Genomic DNA, 20,563 nt, shown 5'->3' on the forward strand with positions numbered 1-20,563 from the left:
TATAGATTCTCTGATACTCTTCTTTATGTCCTGAACATCTATTATAGATTCTCTGATGATACTCTTCTTTATGTCCTGAACATCTATTATAGATTCTCTGATGATTCTCTTCTTTATGTCCTGAACATCTATTATAGATTCTCTGATACTCTTCTTTATGTCCTGAACATCTATTATAGATTCTCTGATACTCTTCTTTATGTCATGAACATCTATTATAGATTCTCTGATACTCTTCTTTATGTCCTGAACATCTATTATAGATTCTCTGATTCTCTTCTTTATGTCATGAACATCTATTATAGATTCTCTGATGATACTCTTCTTTATGTCCTGAACATCTATTATAGATTCTCTGCTACTCTTCTTTATGTCCTGAACATCTATTATAGATTCTCTGATTCTCTTCTTTATGTCATGAACATCTATTATAGATTCTCTGATACTCTTCTTTATGTCCTGAACATCTATTATAGATTCTCTGATACTCTTCTTTATGTCCTGAACATCTATTATAGATTCTCTGATGATACTCTTCTTTATGTCCTGAACATCTATTAAAGATTCTCTGATACTCTTCTTTATGTCCTGAACATCTATTATAGATTCTCTGATACTCTTCTTTATGTCCTGAACATCTATTATAGATTCTCTGATACTCTTCTTTATGTCCTGAACATCTATTATAGATTCTCTGATGATACTCTTCTTTATGTCCTGAACATCTATTATAGATTCTCTGATGATACTCTTCTTTATGTCCTGAACATCTATTATAGATTCTCTGATACTCTTCTTTATGTCCTGAACATCTATTATAGATTCTCTGATGATACTCTTCTTTATGTCCTGAACATCTATTATAGATTCTCTGATGATTCTCTTCTTTATGTCCTGAACATCTATTATAGATTCTCTGATGATACTCTTCTTTATGTCCTGAACATCTATTATAGATTCTCTGATACTCTTCTTTATGTCCTGAACATCTATTATAGATTCTCTGATGATACTCTTCTTTATGTCCTGAACATCTATTAAAGATTCTCTGATACTCTTCTTTATGTCCTGAACATCTATTATAGATTCTCTGATGATACTCTTCTTTATGTCCTGAACATCTATTATAGATTCTCTGATTCTCTTCTTTATGTCATGAACATCTATTATAGATTCTCTGATGATACTCTTCTTTATGTCCTGAACATCTATTATAGATTCTCTGATACTCTTCTTTATGTCCTGAACATCTATTATAGATTCTCTGATTCTCTTCTTTATGTCATGAACATCTATTATAGATTATCTGATGATACTCTTCTTTATGTCCTGAACATCTATTATAGATTCTCTGATGATACTCTTCTTTATGTCCTGAACATCTATTATAGATTCTCTGATGATTCTCTTCTTTATGTCCTGAACATCTATTATAGATTCTCTGATACTCTTCTTTATGTCCTGAACATCTATTATAGATTCTCTGATGATACTCTTCTTTATGTCCTGAACATCTATTATAGATTCTCTGATACTCTTCTTTATGTCCTGAACATCTATTATAGATTCTCTGATGATACTCTTCTTTATGTCCTGAACATCTATTATAGATTCTCTGATTCTCTTCTTTATGTCATGAACATCTATTATAGATTCTCTGATGATACTCTTCTTTATGTCCTGAACATCTATTATAGATTCTCTGATTCTCTTCTTTATGTCCTGAACATCTATTATAGATTCTCTGATGATACTCTTCTTTATGTCCTGAACATCTATTATAGATTCTCTGATGATACTCTTCTTTATGTCCTGAACATCTATTATAGATTCTCTGATACTCTTCTTTATGTCCTGAACATCTATTATAGATTCTCTGATGATACTCTTCTTTATGTCCTGAACATCTATTATAGATTCTCTGATACTCTTCTTTATGTCCTGAACATCTATTAAAGATTCTCTGATGATACTCTTCTTTATGTCCTGAACATCTATTATAGATTCTCTGATACTCTTCTTTATGTCCTGAACATCTATTATAGATTCTCTGATGATACTCTTCTTTATGTCCTGAACATCTATTATAGATTCTCTGATGATTCTCTTCTTTATGTCCTGAACATCTATTATAGATTCTCTGATGATTCTCTTCTTTATGTCCTGAACATCTATTATAGATTCTCTGATACTCTTCTTTATGTCCTGAACATCTATTATAGATTCTCTGATGATTCTCTTCTTTATGTCCTGAACATCTATTATAGATTCTCTGATACTCTTCTTTATGTCCTGAACATCTATTATAGATTCTCTGATTCTCTTCTTTATGTCCTGAACATCTATTATAGATTCTCTGATGATACTCTTCTTTATGTCATGAACATCTATTATAGATTCTCTGATACTCTTCTTTATGTCCTGAACATCTATTAAAGATTCTCTGATGATACTCTTCTTTATGTCCTGAACATCTATTATAGATTCTCTGATGATACTCTTCTTTATGTCCTGAACATCTATTATAGATTCTCTGATGATACTCTTCTTTATGTCCTGAACATCTATTATAGATTCTCTGATGATACTCTTCTTTATGTCCTGAACATCTATTATAGATTCTCTGATGATACTCTTCTTTATGTCCTGAACATCTATTATAGATTCTCTGATGATACTCTTCTTTATGTCCTGAACATCTATTATAGATTCTTTGATGATTCTCTTCTTTATGTCCTGAACATCTATTATAGATTCTCTGATACTCTTCTTTATGTCCTGAACATCTATTATAGATTCTCTGATGATACTCTTCTTTATGTCATGAACATCTATTATAGATTCTCTGATGATTCTCTTCTTTATGTCCTGAACATCTATTATAGATTCTCTGATACTCTTCTTTATGTCCTGAACATCTATTATAGATTCTCTGATGATACTCTTCTTTATGTCCTGAACATCTATTATAGATTCTCTGATGATTCTCTTCTTTATGTCCTGAACATCTATTATAGATTCTCTGATACTCTTCTTTATGTCCTGAACATCTATTATAGATTCTCTGATGATACTCTTCTTTATGTCCTGAACATCTATTATAGATTCTCTGATGATACTCTTCTTTATGTCCTGAACATCTATTATAGATTCTCTGATGATTCTCTTCTTTATGTCCTGAACATCTATTATAGATTCTCTGATGATACTCTTCTTTATGTCATGAACATCTATTATAGATTCTCTGATGATACTCTTCTTTATGTCCTGAACATCTATTATAGATTCTCTGATGATACTCTTCTTTATGTCCTGAACATCTATTATAGATTCTCTGATGATTCTCTTCTTTATGTCCTGAACATCTATTATAGATTCTCTGATACTCTTCTTTATGTCCTGAACATCTATTATAGATTCTCTGATGATACTCTTCTTTATGTCCTGACCATCTATTAAAGATTCTCTGATACTCTTCTTTATGTCCTGAACATCTATTATAGATTCTCTGATGATACTCTTCTTTATGTCCTGAACATCTATTATAGATTCTCTGATTCTCTTCTTTATGTCATGAACATCTATTATAGATTCTCTGATGATACTGTTCTTTATGTCCTGAACATCTATTATAGATTCTCTGATGATACTCTTCTTTATGTCCTGAACATCTATTATAGATTCTCTGATGATACTCTTCTTTATGTCCTGAACATCTATTATAGATTCTCTGATTCTCTTCTTTATGTCATGAACATCTATTATAGATTCTCTGATGATACTCTTCTTTATGTCCTGAACATCTATTATAGATTCTCTGATTCTCTTCTTTATGTCATGAACATCTATTATAGATTCTCTGATGATACTCTTCTTTATGTCCTGAACATCTATTATAGATTCTCTGATGATACTCTTCTTTATGTCCTGAACATCTATTATAGATTCTCTGATGATTCTCTTCTTTATGTCCTGAACATCTATTATAGATTCTCTGATGATTCTCTTCTTTATGTCCTGAACATCTATTATAGATTCTCTGATACTCTTCTTTATGTCCTGAACATCTATTATAGATTCTCTGATGATTCTCTTCTTTATGTCCTGAACATCTATTATAGATTCTCTGATACTCTTCTTTATGTCCTGAACATCTATTATAGATTCTCTGATACTCTTCTTTATGTCATGAACATCTATTATAGATTCTCTGATACTCTTCTTTATGTCCTGAACATCTATTATAGATTCTCTGATACTCTTCTTTATGTCATGAACATCTATTATAGATTCTCTGATGATACTCTTCTTTATGTCCTGAACATCTATTATAGATTCTCTGATGATATTCTTCTTTATGTCCTGAACATCTATTGTAGATTCTCTGATGATACTCTTCTTTATGTCCTGAACATCTATTATAGATTCTCTGATGATTCTCTTCTTTATGTCCTGAACATCTATTATAGATTCTCTGATGATACTCTTCTTTATGTCCTGAACATCTATTAAAGATTCTCTGATGATACTCTTCTTTATGTCCTGAACATCTATTATAGATTCTCTGATGATACTCTTCTTTATGTCATGAACATCTATTATAGATTCTCTGATGATACTCTTCTTTATGTCCTGAACATCTATTATAGATTCTCTGATGATACTCTTCTTTATGTCCTGAACATCTATTATAGATTCTTTGATACTCTTCTTTATGTCCTGAACATCTATTATAGATTCTCTGATACTCTTCTTTATGTCCTGAACATCTATTATAGATTCTCTGATACTCTTCTTTATGTCCTGAACATCTATTATAGATTCTCTGATGATTCTCTTCTTTATGTCATGAACATCTATTATAGATTCTCTGATGATACTCTTCTTTATGTCCTGAACATCTATTATAGATTCTCTGATGATACTCTTCTTTATGTCATGAACATCTATTATAGATTCTCTGATGATACTCTTCTTTATGTCCTGAACATCTATTATAGATTCTCTGATGATACTCTTCTTTATGTCCTGAACATCTATTATAGATTCTCTGATACTCTTCTTTATGTCCTGAACATCTATTATAGATTCTCTGATACTCTTCTTTATGTCCTGAACATCTATTATAGATTCTCTGATGATACTCTTCTTTATGTCCTGAACATCTATTAAAGATTCTCTGATACTCTTCTTTATGTCCTGAACATCTATTATAGATTCTCTGATTCTCTTCTTTATGTCATGAACATCTATTATAGATTCTCTGATGATACTCTTCTTTATGTCCTGAACATCTATTATAGATTCTCTGATGATACTCTTCTTTATGTCCTGAACATCTATTATAGATTCTCTGATACTCTTCTTTATGTCCTGAACATCTATTATAGATTCTCTGATTCTCTTCTTTATGTCATGAACATCTATTATAGATTCTCTGATGATACTCTTCTTTATGTCCTGAACATCTATTATAGATTCTCTGATGATACTCTTCTTTATGTCCTGAACATCTATTATAGATTCTCTGATACTCTTCTTTATGTCCTGAACATCTATTATAGATTCTCTGATGATACTCTTCTTTATGTCCTGAACATCTATTATAGATTCTCTGATTCTCTTCTTTATGTCCTGAACATCTATTATAGATTCTCTGATGATACTCTTCTTTATGTCCTGAACATCTATTATAGATTCTCTGATACTCTTCTTTATGTCCTGAACATCTATTAAAGATTCTCTGATGATACTCTTCTTTATGTCCTGAACATCTATTATAGATTCTCTGATACTCTTCTTTATGTCCTGAACATCTATTATAGATTCTCTGATACTCTTCTTTATGTCATGAACATCTATTATAGATTCTCTGATGATACTCTTCTTTATGTCCTGAACATCTATTATAGATTCTCTGATGATACTCTTCTTTATGTCCTGAACATCTATTATAGATTCTCTGATGATACTCTTCTTTATGTCCTGAACATCTATTATAGATTCTCTGATACTCTTCTTTATGTCCTGAACATCTATTATAGATTCTCTGATGATACTCTTCTTTATGTCCTGAACATCTATTATAGATTCTCTGATGATACTCTTCTTTATGTCCTGAACATCTATTATAGATTCTCTGATACTCTTCTTTATGTCCTGAACATCTATTGTAGATTCTCTGATGATACTCTTCTTTATGTCCTGAACATCTATTATAGATTCTCTGATGATACTCTTCTTTATGTCCTGAACATCTATTATAGATTCTCTGATGATACTCTTCTTTATGTCCTGAACATCTATTATAGATTCTCTGATGATACTCTTCTTTATGTCCTGAACATCTATTATAGATTCTCTGATGATACTCTTCTTTATGTCATGAACATCTATTATAGATTCTCTGATGATACTCTTCTTTATGTCCTGAACATCTATTAAAGATTCTCTGATACTCTTCTTTATGTCCTGAACATCTATTATAGATTCTCTGATGATTCTCTTCTTTATGTCCTGAACATCTATTATAGATTCTCTGATGATACTCTTCTTTATGTCCTGAACATCTATTATAGATTCTCTGATACTCTTCTTTATGTCCTGAACATCTATTAAAGATTCTCTGATGATACTCTTCTTTATGTCCTGAACATCTATTATAGATTCTCTGATACTCTTCTTTATGTCCTGAACATCTATTATAGATTCTCTGATGATACTCTTCTTTATGTCCTGAACATCTATTATAGATTCTCTGATACTCTTCTTTATGTCCTGAACATCTATTATAGATTCTCTGATGATACTCTTCTTTATGTCCTGAACATCTATTATAGATTCTCTGATTCTCTTCTTTATGTCATGAACATCTATTATAGATTCTCTGATGATACTCTTCTTTATGTCCTGAACATCTATTATAGATTCTCTGATGATACTCTTCTTTATGTCCTGAACATCTATTATAGATTCTCTGATACTCTTCTTTATGTCCTGAACATCTATTATAGATTCTCTGATGATACTCTTCTTTATGTCCTGAACATCTATTATAGATTCTCTGATTCTCTTCTTTATGTCATGAACATCTATTATAGATTCTCTGATGATACTCTTCTTTATGTCCTGAACATCTATTATAGATTCTCTGATTCTCTTCTTTATGTCCTGAACATCTATTATAGATTCTCTGATGATACTCTTCTTTATGTCCTGAACATCTATTATAGATTCTCTGATGATACTCTTCTTTATGTCCTGAACATCTATTATAGATTCTCTGATACTCTTCTTTATGTCCTGAACATCTATTAAAGATTCTCTGATGATACTCTTCTTTATGTCCTGAACATCTATTATAGATTCTCTGATACTCTTCTTTATGTCCTGAACATCTATTATAGATTCTCTGATGATACTCTTCTTTATGTCCTGAACATCTATTATAGATTCTCTGATACTCTTCTTTATGTCCTGAACATCTATTATAGATTCTCTGATGATACTCTTCTTTATGTCCTGAACATCTATTATAGATTCTCTGATGATACTCTTCTTTATGTCCTGAACATCTATTATAGATTCTCTGATACTCTTCTTTATGTCCTGAACATCTATTGTAGATTCTCTGATGATACTCTTCTTTATGTCCTGAACATCTATTATAGATTCTCTGATGATACTCTTCTTTATGTCCTGAACATCTATTATAGATTCTCTGATGATACTCTTCTTTATGTCCTGAACATCTATTATAGATTCTCTGATGATACTCTTCTTTATGTCCTGAACATCTATTATAGATTCTCTGATGATACTCTTCTTTATGTCCTGAACATCTATTATAGATTCTCTGATGATTCTCTTCTTTATGTCCTGAACATCTATTATAGATTCTCTGATGATACTCTTCTTTATGTCCTGAACATCTATTATAGATTCTCTGATACTCTTCTTTATGTCCTGAACATCTATTAAAGATTCTCTGATGATACTCTTCTTTATGTCCTGAACATCTATTATAGATTCTCTGATACTCTTCTTTATGTCCTGAACATCTATTATAGATTCTCTGATGATACTCTTCTTTATGTCCTGAACATCTATTATAGATTCTCTGATACTCTTCTTTATGTCCTGAACATCTATTATAGATTCTCTGATGATACTCTTCTTTATGTCCTGAACATCTATTATAGATTCTCTGATGATACTCTTCTTTATGTCCTGAACATCTATTATAGATTCTCTGATACTCTTCTTTATGTCCTGAACATCTATTGTAGATTCTCTGATGATACTCTTCTTTATGTCCTGAACATCTATTATAGATTCTCTGATGATACTCTTCTTTATGTCCTGAACATCTATTATAGATTCTCTGATGATACTCTTCTTTATGTCCTGAACATCTATTATAGATTCTCTGATGATACTCTTCTTTATGTCCTGAACATCTATTATAGATTCTCTGATGATACTCTTCTTTATGTCCTGAACATCTATTATAGATTCTCTGATGATTCTCTTCTTTATGTCCTGAACATCTATTATAGATTCTCTGATACTCTTCTTTATGTCCTGAACATCTATTATAGATTCTCTGATGATACTCTTCTTTATGTCCTGAACATCTATTAAAGATTCTCTGATACTCTTCTTTATGTCCTGAACATCTATTATAGATTCTCTGATGATACTCTTCTTTATGTCCTGAACATCTATTATAGATTCTCTGATGATACTCTTCTTTATGTCCTGAACATCTATTATAGATTCTCTGATACTCTTCTTTATGTCCTGAACATCTATTATAGATTCTCTGATGATACTCTTCTTTATGTCCTGAACATCTATTATAGATTCTCTGATACTCTTCTTTATGTCCTGAACATCTATTATAGATTCTCTGATGATACTCTTCTTTATGTCCTGAACATCTATTATAGATTCTCTGATACTCTTCTTTATGTCCTGAACATCTATTATAGATTCTCTGATGATACTCTTCTTTATGTCCTGAACATCTATTATAGATTCTCTGATGATACTCTTCTTTATGTCCTGAACATCTATTATAGATTCTCTGATGATTCTCTTCTTTATGTCCTGAACATCTATTATAGATTCTCTGATGATACTCTTCTTTATGTCCTGAACATCTATTATAGATTCTCTGATGATACTCTTCTTTATGTCCTGAACATCTATTATAGATTCTCTGATGATACTCTTCTTTATGTCCTGAACATCTATTATAGATTCTCTGATGATACTGTTCTTTATGTCCTGAACATCTATTATAGATTCTCTGATACTCTTCTTTATGTCCTGAACATCTATTATAGATTCTCTGATGATACTCTTCTTTATGTCCTGAACATATATTATAGATTCTCTGATGATACTCTTCTTTATGTCCTGAACATCTATTATAGATTCTCTGATACTCTTCTTTATGTCCTGAACATCTATTATAGATTCTCTGATGATACTCTTCTTTATGTCCTGAACATCTATTATAGATTCTCTGATTCTCTTCTTTATGTCATGAACATCTATTATAGATTCTCTGATGATACTCTTCTTTATGTCCTGAACATCTATTATAGATTCTCTGATGATACTCTTCTTTATGTCCTGAACATCTATTATAGATTCTCTGATACTCTTCTTTATGTCCTGAACATCTATTATAGATTCTCTGATGATACTCTTCTTTATGTCCTGAACATCTATTATAGATTCTCTGATACTCTTCTTTATGTCCTGAACATCTATTAAAGATTCTCTGATGATACTCTTCTTTATGTCCTGAACATCTATTATAGATTCTCTGATGATACTCTTCTTTATGTCCTGAACATCTATTGTAGATTCTCTGATGATTCTCTTCTTTATGTCCTGAACATCTATTATAGATTCTCTGATACTCTTCTTTATGTCCTGAACATCTATTATAGATTCTCTGATGATTCTCTTCTTTATGTCCTGAACATCTATTATAGATTCTCTGATACTCTTCTTTATGTCCTGAACATCTATTATAGATTCTCTGATTCTCTTCTTTATGTCATGAACATCTATTATAGATTCTCTGATGATTCTCTTCTTTATGTCCTGAACATCTATTATAGATTCTCTGATACTCTTCTTTATGTCCTGAACATCTATTATAGATTCTCTGATGATACTCTTCTTTATGTCCTGAACATCTATTATAGATTCTCTGATACTCTTCTTTATGTCCTGAACATCTATTATAGATTCTCTGATACTCTTCTTTATGTCCTGAACATCTATTATAGATTCTCTGATACTCTTCTTTATGTCCTGAACATCTATTATAGATTCTCTGTTGATACTCTTCTTTATGTCCTGAACATCTATTATAGATTCTCTGATGATACTCTTCTTTATGTCCTGAACATCTATTATAGATTCTCTGATTCTCTTCTTTATGTCATGAACATCTATTATAGATTCTTTGATACTCTTCTTTATGTCCTGAACATCTATTATAGATTCTCTGTTGATACTCTTCTTTATGTCCTGAACATCTATTATAGATTCTCTGATTCTCTTCTTTATGTCCTGAACATCTATTATAGATTCTCTGATGATACTCTTCTTTATGTCATGAACATCTATTATAGATTCTCTGATGATACTCTTCTTTATGTCCTGAACATCTATTATAGATTCTCTGATTCTCTTCTTTATGTCCTGAACATCTATTATAGATTCTCTGATGATACTCTTCTTTATGTCCTGAACATCTATTATAGATTCTCTGATGATACTCTTCTTTATGTCCTGAACATCTATTATAGATTCTCTGATGATACTCTTCTTTATGTCCTGAACATCTATTATAGATTCTCTGATACTCTTCTTTATGTCCTGAACATCTATTATAGATTCTCTGATGATACTCTTCTTTATGTCCTGAACATCTATTATAGATTCTCTGCTACTCTTCTTTATGTCCTGAACATCTATTATAGATTCTCTGATTCTCTTCTTTATGTCCTGAACATCTATTATAGATTCTCTGATGATACTCTTCTTTATGTCCTGAACATCTATTATAGATTCTCTGATGATACTCTTCTTTATGTCCTGAACATCTATTATAGATTCTCTGATGATACTCATCTTTATGTCCTGAACATCTATTATAGATTCTCTGATGATACTCTTCTTTATGTCCTGAACATCTATTATAGATTCTCTGATGATACTCTTCTTTATGTCCTGAACATCTATTATAGATTCTCTGATGATACTCTTCTTTATGTCATGAACATCTATTATAGATTCTCTGATGATACTCTTCTTTATGTCCTGAACATCTATTATAGATTCTCTGATGATACTCTTCTTTATGTCCTGAACATCTATTATAGATTCTCTGTTGATACTCTTCTTTATGTCCTGAACATCTATTATAGATTCTCTGATACTCTTCTTTATGTCCTGAACATCTATTATAGATTCTCTGATGATACTCTTCTTTATGTCCTGAACATCTATTATAGATTCTCTGATGATACTCTTCTTTATGTCCTGAACATCTATTAAAGATTCTCTGATACTCTTCTTTATGTCCTGAACATCTATTATAGATTCTCTGTTGATACTCTTCTTTATGTCCTGAACATCTATTATAGATTCTCTGATTCTCTTCTTTATGTCCTGAACATCTATTATAGATTCTCTGATGATACTCTTCTTTATGTCATGAACATCTATTATAGATTCTCTGATGATACTCTTCTTTATGTCCTGAACATCTATTATAGATTCTCTGATGATACTCTTCTTTATGTCCTGAACATCTATTATAGATTCTCTGTTGATACTCTTCTTTATGTCCTGAACATCTATTATAGATTCTCTGATACTCTTCTTTATGTCCTGAACATCTATTATAGATTCTCTGATTCTCTTCTTTATGTCCTGAACATCTATTATAGATTCTCTGATGATACTCTTCTTTATGTCCTGAACATCTATTATAGATTCTCTGTTGATACTCTTCTTTATGTCCTGAACATCTATTATAGATTCTCTGATTCTCTTCTTTATGTCCTGAACATCTATTATAGATTCTCTGATGATACTCTTCTTTATGTCCTGAACATCTATTATAGATTCTCTGATGATTCTCTTCTTTATGTCCTGAACATCTATTATAGATTCTCTGATACTCTTCTTTATGTCCTGAACATCTATTATAGATTCTCTGATACTCTTCTTTATGTCCTGAACATCTATTATAGATTATCTGATGATACTCTTCTTTATGTCCTGAACATCTATTATAGATTCTCTGATGATTCTCTTCTTTATGTCCTGAACATCTATTAAAGATTCTCTGATACTCTTCTTTATGTCCTGAACATCTATTATAGATTCTCTGTTGATACTCTTCTTTGTGTCCTGAACATCTATTATAGATTCTCTGATTCTCTTCTTTATGTCCTGAACATCTATTAAAGATTCTCTGATACTCTTCTTTATGTCCTGAACATCTATTATAGATTCTCTGTTGATACTCTTCTTTATGTCCTGAACATCTATTATAGATTCTCTGATTCTCTTCTTTATGTCCTGAACATCTATTATAGATTCTCTGATGATACTCTTCTTTATGTCATGAACATCTATTATAGATTCTCTGATGATACTCTTCTTTATGTCATGAACATCTATTATAGATTCTCTGATGATACTCTTCTTTATGTCATGAACATCTATTATAGATTCTCTGTTGATACTCTTCTTTATGTCCTGAACATCTATTATAGATTCTCTGTTGATACTCTTCTTTATGTCCTGAACATCTATTATAGATTCTCTGATACTCTTCTTTATGTCCTGAACATCTATTATAGATTCTCTGATGATACTCTTCTTTATGTCCTGAACATCTATTATAGATTCTCTGTTGATACTCTTCTTTATGTCATGAACATCTATTATAGATTCTCTGATGATACTCTTCTTTATGTCCTGAACATCTATTATAGATTATCTGATGATACTCTTCTTTATGTCCTGAACATCTATTATAGATTCTCTGATGATACTCTTCTTTATGTCCTGAACATCTATTATAGATTCTCTGATTCTCTTCTTTATGTCCTGAACATCTATTATAGATTCTCTGATGATACTCTTCTTTATGTCCTGAACATCTATTAAAGATTCTCTGATACTCTTCTTTATGTCCTGAACATCTATTATAGATTCTCTGATGATACTCTTCTTTATGTCCTGAACATCTATTATAGATTCTCTGATACTCTTCTTTATGTCCTGAACATCTATTATAGATTCTCTGATACTCTTCTTTATGTCCTGAACATCTATTATAGATTCTCTGATGATACTCTTCTTTATGTCCTGAACATCTATTATAGATTCTCTGATACTCTTCTTTATGTCCTGAACATCTATTATAGATTCTCTGATGATACTCTTCTTTATGTCCTGAACATCTATTAAAGATTCTCTGATACTCTTCTTTATGTCCTGAACATCTATTATAGATTCTCTGATACTCTTCTTTATGTCATGAACATCTATTATAGATTCTCTGATTCTCTTCTTTATGTCATGAACATCTATTATAGATTCTCTGATACTCTTCTTTATGTCCTGAACATCTATTATAGATTCTCTGATGATACTCTTCTTTATGTCATGAACATCTATTATAGATTCTCTGATACTCTTCTTTATGTCCTGAACATCTATTATAGATTCTCTGATACTCTTCTTTATGTCCTGAACATCTATTATAGATTCTCTGATGATACTCTTCTTTATGTCCTGAACATCTATTAAAGATTCTCTGATACTCTTCTTTATGTCATGAACATCTATTATAGATTCTCTGATGATACTCTTCTTTATGTCCTGAACATCTATTATAGATTATCTGATGATACTCTTCTTTATGTCCTGAACATCTATTATAGATTCTCTGATGATACTCTTCTTTATGTCCTGAACATCTATTATAGATTCTCTGATTCTCTTCTTTATGTCCTGAACATCTATTATAGATTCTCTGATGATACTCTTCTTTATGTCCTGAACATCTATTATAGATTCTCTGATACTCTTCTTTATGTCCTGAACATCTATTATAGATTCTCTGATACTCTTCTTTATGTCCTGAACATCTATTATAGATTCTCTGATGATACTCTTCTTTATGTCCTGAACATCTATTATAGATTCTCTGATACTCTTCTTTATGTCCTGAACATCTATTATAGATTCTCTGATGATACTCTTCTTTATGTCCTGAACATCTATTAAAGATTCTCTGATACTCTTCTTTATGTCCTGAACATCTATTATAGATTCTCTGATACTCTTCTTTATGTCATGAACATCTATTATAGATTCTCTGATTCTCTTCTTTATGTCATGAACATCTATTATAGATTCTCTGATACTCTTCTTTATGTCCTGAACATCTATTATAGATTCTCTGATGATACTCTTCTTTATGTCATGAACATCTATTATAGATTCTCTGATACTCTTCTTTATGTCCTGAACATCTATTATAGATTCTCTGATGATACTCTTCTTTATGTCCTGAACATCTATTATAGATTATCTGATGATACTCTTCTTTATGTCCTGAACATCTATTATAGATTCTCTGATGATACTCTTCTTTATGTCCTGAACATCTATTATAGATTCTCTGATTCTCTTCTTTATGTCCTGAACATCTATTATAGATTCTCTGATGATACTCTTCTTTATGTCCTGAACATCTATTAAAGATTCTCTGATACTCTTCTTTATGTCCTGAACATCTATTATAGATTCTCTGATGATACTCTTCTTTATGTCCTGAACATCTATTATAGATTCTCTGATACTCTTCTTTATGTCCTGAACATCTATTATAGATTCTCTGATACTCTTCTTTATGTCCTGAACATCTATTATAGATTCTCTGATGATACTCTTCTTTATGTCATGAACATCTATTATAGATTCTTTGATGCTCTTCTTTATGTCCTGAACATCTATTAAAGATTCTCTGATACTCTTCTTTATGTCCTGAACATCTATTATAGATTCTCTGATACTCTTCTTTATGTCCTGAACATCTATTATAGATTCTCTGATGATTCTCTTCTTTATGTCCTGAACATCTATTATAGATTCTCTGATACTCTTCTTTATGTCCTGAACATCTATTATAGATTCTCTGATACTCTTCTTTATGTCCTGAACATCTATTATAGATTCTCTGATGATACTCTTCTTTATGTCCTGAACATCTATTATAGATTCTCTGATACTCTTCTTTATGTCCTGAACATCTATTATAGATTCTCTGATACTCTTCTTTATGTCCTGAACATCTATTATAGATTCTCTGATGATACTCTTCTTTATGTCATGAACATCTATTATAGATTCTTTGATGCTCTTCTTTATGTCCTGAACATCTATTAAAGATTCTCTGATACTCTTCTTTATGTCCTGAACATCTATTATAGATTCTCTGATGATACTCTTCTTTATGTCCTGAACATCTATTATAGATTCTCTGATTCTCTTCTTTATGTCATGAACATCTATTATAGATTCTCTGATACTCTTCTTTATGTCCTGAACATCTATTATAGATTCTCTGATGATACTCTTCTTTATGTCATGAACATCTATTATAGATTCTCTGATACTCTTCTTTATGTCCTGAACATCTATTATAGATTCTCTGATACTCTTCTTTATGTCCTGAACATCTATTATAGATTCTCTGATGATACTCTTCTTTATGTCCTGAACATCTATTAAAGATTCTCTGATACTCTTCTTTATGTCCTGAACATCTATTATAGATTGTCTGATTCTCTTCTTTATGTCATGAACATCTATTATAGATTCTCTGATGATACTCTTCTTTATGTCCTGAACATCTATTATAGATTCTCTGATGATACTCTTCTTTATGTCCTGAACATCTATTATAGATTCTCTGATACTCTTCTTTATGTCCTGAACATCTATTATAGATTCTCTGATGATACTCTTCTTTATGTCCTGAACATCTATTATAGATTCTCTGATGATACTCTTCTTTATGTCATGAACATCTATTATAGATTCTCTGATGATACTCTTCTTTATGTCCTGAACATCTATTAAAGATTCTCTGATACTCTTCTTTATGTCCTGAACATCTATTATAGATTCTCTGATGATACTCTTCTTTATGTCCTGAACATCTATTATAGATTCTCTGATGATACTCTTCTTTATGTCCTGAACATCTATTATAGATTCTCTGATACTCTTCTTTATGTCCTGAACATCTATTATAGATTCTCTGATGATACTCTTCTTTATGTCATGAACATCTATTATAGATTCTCTGATGATACTCTTCTTTATGTCATGAACATCTATTATAGATTCTCTGATACTCTTCTTTATGTCCTGAACATCTATTATAGATTCTCTGATACTCTTCTTTATGTCATGAACATCTATTATAGATTCTCTGATACTCTTCTTTATGTCCTGAACATCTATTATAGATTCTCTGATACTCTTCTTTATGTCATGAACATCTATTATAGATTCTCTGATACTCTTCTTTATGTCCTGAACATCTATTATAGATTCTCTGATGATTCTCTTCTTTATGTCCTGAACATCTATTATAGATTCTCTGATACTCTTCTTTATGTCATGAACATCTATTATAGATTCTCTGATGATTCTCTTCTTTATGTCATGAACATCTATTATAGATTCTCTGATGATACTCTTCTTTATGTCCTGAACATCTATTAAAGATTCTCTGATACTCTTCTTTATGTCCTGAACATCTATTATAGATTCTCTGATGATTCTCTTCTTTATGTCATGAACATCTATTATAGATTCTCTGATGATACTCTTCTTTATGTCCTGAACATCTATTATAGATTCTCTGATGATACTCTTCTTTATGTCCTGAACATCTATTATAGATTCTCTGATGATACTCTTCTTTATGTCCTGAACATCTATTATAGATTCTCTGATGATACTCTTCTTTATGTCCTGAACATCTATTATAGATTCTCTGATACTCTTCTTTATGTCCTGAACATCTATTATAGATTCTCTGATGATACTCTTCTTTATGTCATGAACATCTATTATAGATTCTCTGATGATACTCTTCTTTATGTCATGAACATCTATTATAGATTCTCTGATACTCTTCTTTATGTCATGAACATCTATTATAGATTCTCTGATACTCTTCTTTATGTCCTGAACATCTGACTTGAGTTTATTTTAGGTTTGGGGTGATTGGTCTTTTTCTGGGAACCTAAAGCAGCTTTTTCTCTCTGTAAACATCTGAGTGATCATTTCTATGTCAGGCTCCCACTTGAACCTGTTGTGTCAAAGAGTTTGATTTATTCTGCTTATAGTTTTAATTTAAAAGAATTCTTCAGGAACATGAGTCTGTGTCCATCCCTGACCTTCCACCTCCCTGTGACAGTCGGTTCTGTAAGATAATAAAACCTCAGACCTGGTGTGAGATGAGTCTGACTGCAGCATGTGTCTCGTAGCGAGTGTGAGTCAGAGTCGCGCTGCTCCTGTCAGCGAGAGCAGGAGGGAGCTGAACACCCTCAGGCAACATGCTCTTTGAAGCAGCTCACTGCATTGTGTGTGTGTGTTTGTGTTTATTCTCAGGTGAGTTCATAAAGACGTGTGTTTGTTTCTATGGCAGTATACCTGCACGGACATCAGAGTTTGTGTATGTTAAAGTTTCCCCCAAAGACTGACCTCCTCCGATAAGGAGATGTTAAACTGACAGGTCATAGCAGTGTGTGTATGTGTGTGTGTGTGTGTGTGTGTGTGTGTGTGTGTGTGTGTGTGTGTGTGTGTGTGTGTGTGTGTTGAGAAACTACAACATGTGTGCCACTGTGAATTTTAGAGTCTTTAATGTAAAGCTGAAACAGATACTCAGAATAGTGGGATGAAGTTGTTGCTTCTCGGTTGACACCTTTTTTGACTTTGATGAAAAGTTGCTCCCCCGTTGCTGTGTGTATCAAAGTGTATTTTAATAATGTGTCGCAGTTTTTATGAAAAGGGGATTATAAAGATTATTGAAAAATAGTTTAAAGAACATTTGCAAATAGATTTACACTTGAAGATTTGTATGTTCTGCTTTCTTTGCAGCTTAAATTGGAATTTATAAACTGTGTTTTTTGTTTTTTTTACAGGAAGTAGGACTGTGAAAGAACATGAACCCAGCATCCTGTTGTTAATTACTAACTCAGTCCTTTGGAGACAAGACGTTGGGAGCATGTCCGGCTCTTAAAGCCAACAAAAAGACATGGGAAGGGATTACAAAGCCAGTGCGTTTGGAGTATTTAGGGACAAAATAATGAAAATATAAAGGTTGTTGTTGTTGTTGTTGTTGCTGTGACCGGTTAGTAATAGCATAAAGATTATCTGTTTCCAGACAAGATCAGAGACTCTGAGAATCAGTTTTGATTGTCGGTCTTAAAAGCTAAATGTTGAAGAGATTATAACAGTAATCATCAGAAGTCTCTGTGGGGAATGATTGTTCCTTCATGGCTGCTCAGGCAAACCAGTTCAACAGATCTTTATTTGTACCACTGCTGTATATGGTGTTTCTCCAGCTACAGAGGATTTATGCTGCAGTACCAAGGCTGGCCACTTGGAGTAAAGTTGTCTTTATTAACATATAAGCATGGCATATCTTATTTTAATAAGATGTAATGTTAGTGTTGACAAAGTGATTCGGTTTCTGAAGTATTCCAGTTGACAAAGAGGCTTGGGCCCACAAGTGCACGGAGAAACAGGTATCCCCTTAAAGTATCATAAACAGGTATATGTGTGTGTTTTACAAAACTCAGGAAAAAACCTGTAACTTATTTCTCCTTTATTAAATCATCTTTTTGAACTTCCTTGTTTGCATTTTTAATTTCCAGAGAGCTAAAGTTCCACACAAGCTTTAAATAGAACATATCATGATGTGAAAAAGACAAAGTACAGCGATAGTTCTGTTACCTTCTCAGACTTGAAATCTGGCAGCGTGGTTTGAATAAAGCCGAGTTCATAAAAGGTTTTCTTCAAGTTCCTGTATGAATATTTAAGGGAGCTGCCCAGTGCAACCACCATCTGCTGTTCCACATCACCAGGTCTAAGGATGCACTTTGCTCTCCGGGGCGCTTTAACAGTCTGTTTGGGAGGAGGATGGCGGCTCCTTAAATGTGGAACTCGCCAGAAGGGCAAAAAAGTCGAGTCTAAAAAATTATATATTTCTGCAAACAGACCAAGTTTCTCCCTTTTTATATTGTAATTTGCTTTATTCAGTGTTTTGTTTTCCTTTCTAAGAAGAAGGTTTCAACACAAAGTTTAGACATTGAATTAAAAAACGTTAGTAGCGTCTGTTTTCACTTTGTGGCGTTTGCACTCCTACTAGCTACAGCCTGCAGGGAAAGATGTGATGTTACAGACTCTGTTCACCTGTTGTCTTAAACTGATGAGTGTTTCATTAAACCAGGACTCCACAAGCTTTATTTACTGAACAGTATACCACACTTTGATTTAAATTAACCATTATGACCTCATGACGGAGGTCAGCGTCACTGTATTTCCCAGCACAGCTTGCAATACACAACGAGGGGTAAAGGTGGAGGCTGTTGTTGTGGTGATGACGGTTTGTGCCTCAGTATTTTATACTGGTATTTTGGTCACACCAGTAGAACGGATGCTGCCAACTTTGAGAAGAAAAAATAGGACTTGAAGTGTGTCGTACACATCGAATTATACGGTAACTTATCGCTAAAGACGGGCTTTCCTAATCAGACATTTAAGAAAACACCACTGAGAGGGATAAAGCCCCCTAGAGGCCCTGAGGAGGACTGCACCCTGTCTGTGCTGTTATCGTTTATGTCCATGTTTCTCTGTTGTCCCACAGGCTGTGTGTGCATCCTTCAGTAAAATGCTCGTGATAGCTGGACACTTATGAACGGACATGGAGGCACTCAACGCCACACGGGACGACTTCCTACCCGATGATGACCCCGGAAAACTTGTGTACCAGGACTTCGAACAGATAGCCGGTGCAGATCCGCCAGCATTGCCTACGTTGGTGTATGAGGGGGTGGATTTTCCAGAGGACCCCATTAAACTGCTGAGTGTTCAGGTAGATATATCCAGACGGGAGCTAAAGAAAGAGACTGGAAACCAGTATGAAAGTCAGATCTGGGATGATTGATTAGTCATGTCTGACTCTCTTCTGTACAGTAAGATGTTTTTTAACTTTTGCACGACAGTTTAATGTTTCTGTGTGAACAAAAGAAAATCTCAATCTCTGCAGGGAACTATAAAACGTTTTAACGTAATCTCCACAGTGGACCTCTACAGTTCACATCACTTCAAGTACAAAGTATAAATGTCTTATTCAGCCTGCACTCGGTTGGTCTGGAGAGATACCAGATCACTTCCCAAGTACTGTTGAGGCCCTGAACCCCCAACT

The 20,563-nt window shown here is 32.4% G+C and overlaps 1 protein-coding gene across 1 annotated transcript in view; it reads left to right on the forward strand.

The window, feature by feature from the left end:
• The first annotated feature begins 19,301 nt into the window (after positions 1-19,301).
• Positions 19,302-20,563, forward strand: part of LOC132964701 (neuropeptide Y receptor type 2-like) — a 1,543-nt gene continuing 281 nt past the window's right edge. The window contains exon 1 of the mRNA XM_061033659.1: positions 19,302-20,230. Within this exon, the coding sequence (XP_060889642.1) occupies positions 20,060-20,230 (171 nt within the window). The 5' untranslated portion in view covers positions 19,302-20,059. The remainder of the gene's footprint in view (positions 20,231-20,563) is intronic.

The sequence above is a fragment of the Labrus mixtus genome, unplaced genomic scaffold (assembly GCF_963584025.1).
Source record: "Labrus mixtus unplaced genomic scaffold, fLabMix1.1 SCAFFOLD_130, whole genome shotgun sequence".
Classification (NCBI taxonomy): domain Eukaryota; kingdom Metazoa; phylum Chordata; class Actinopteri; order Labriformes; family Labridae; genus Labrus; species Labrus mixtus.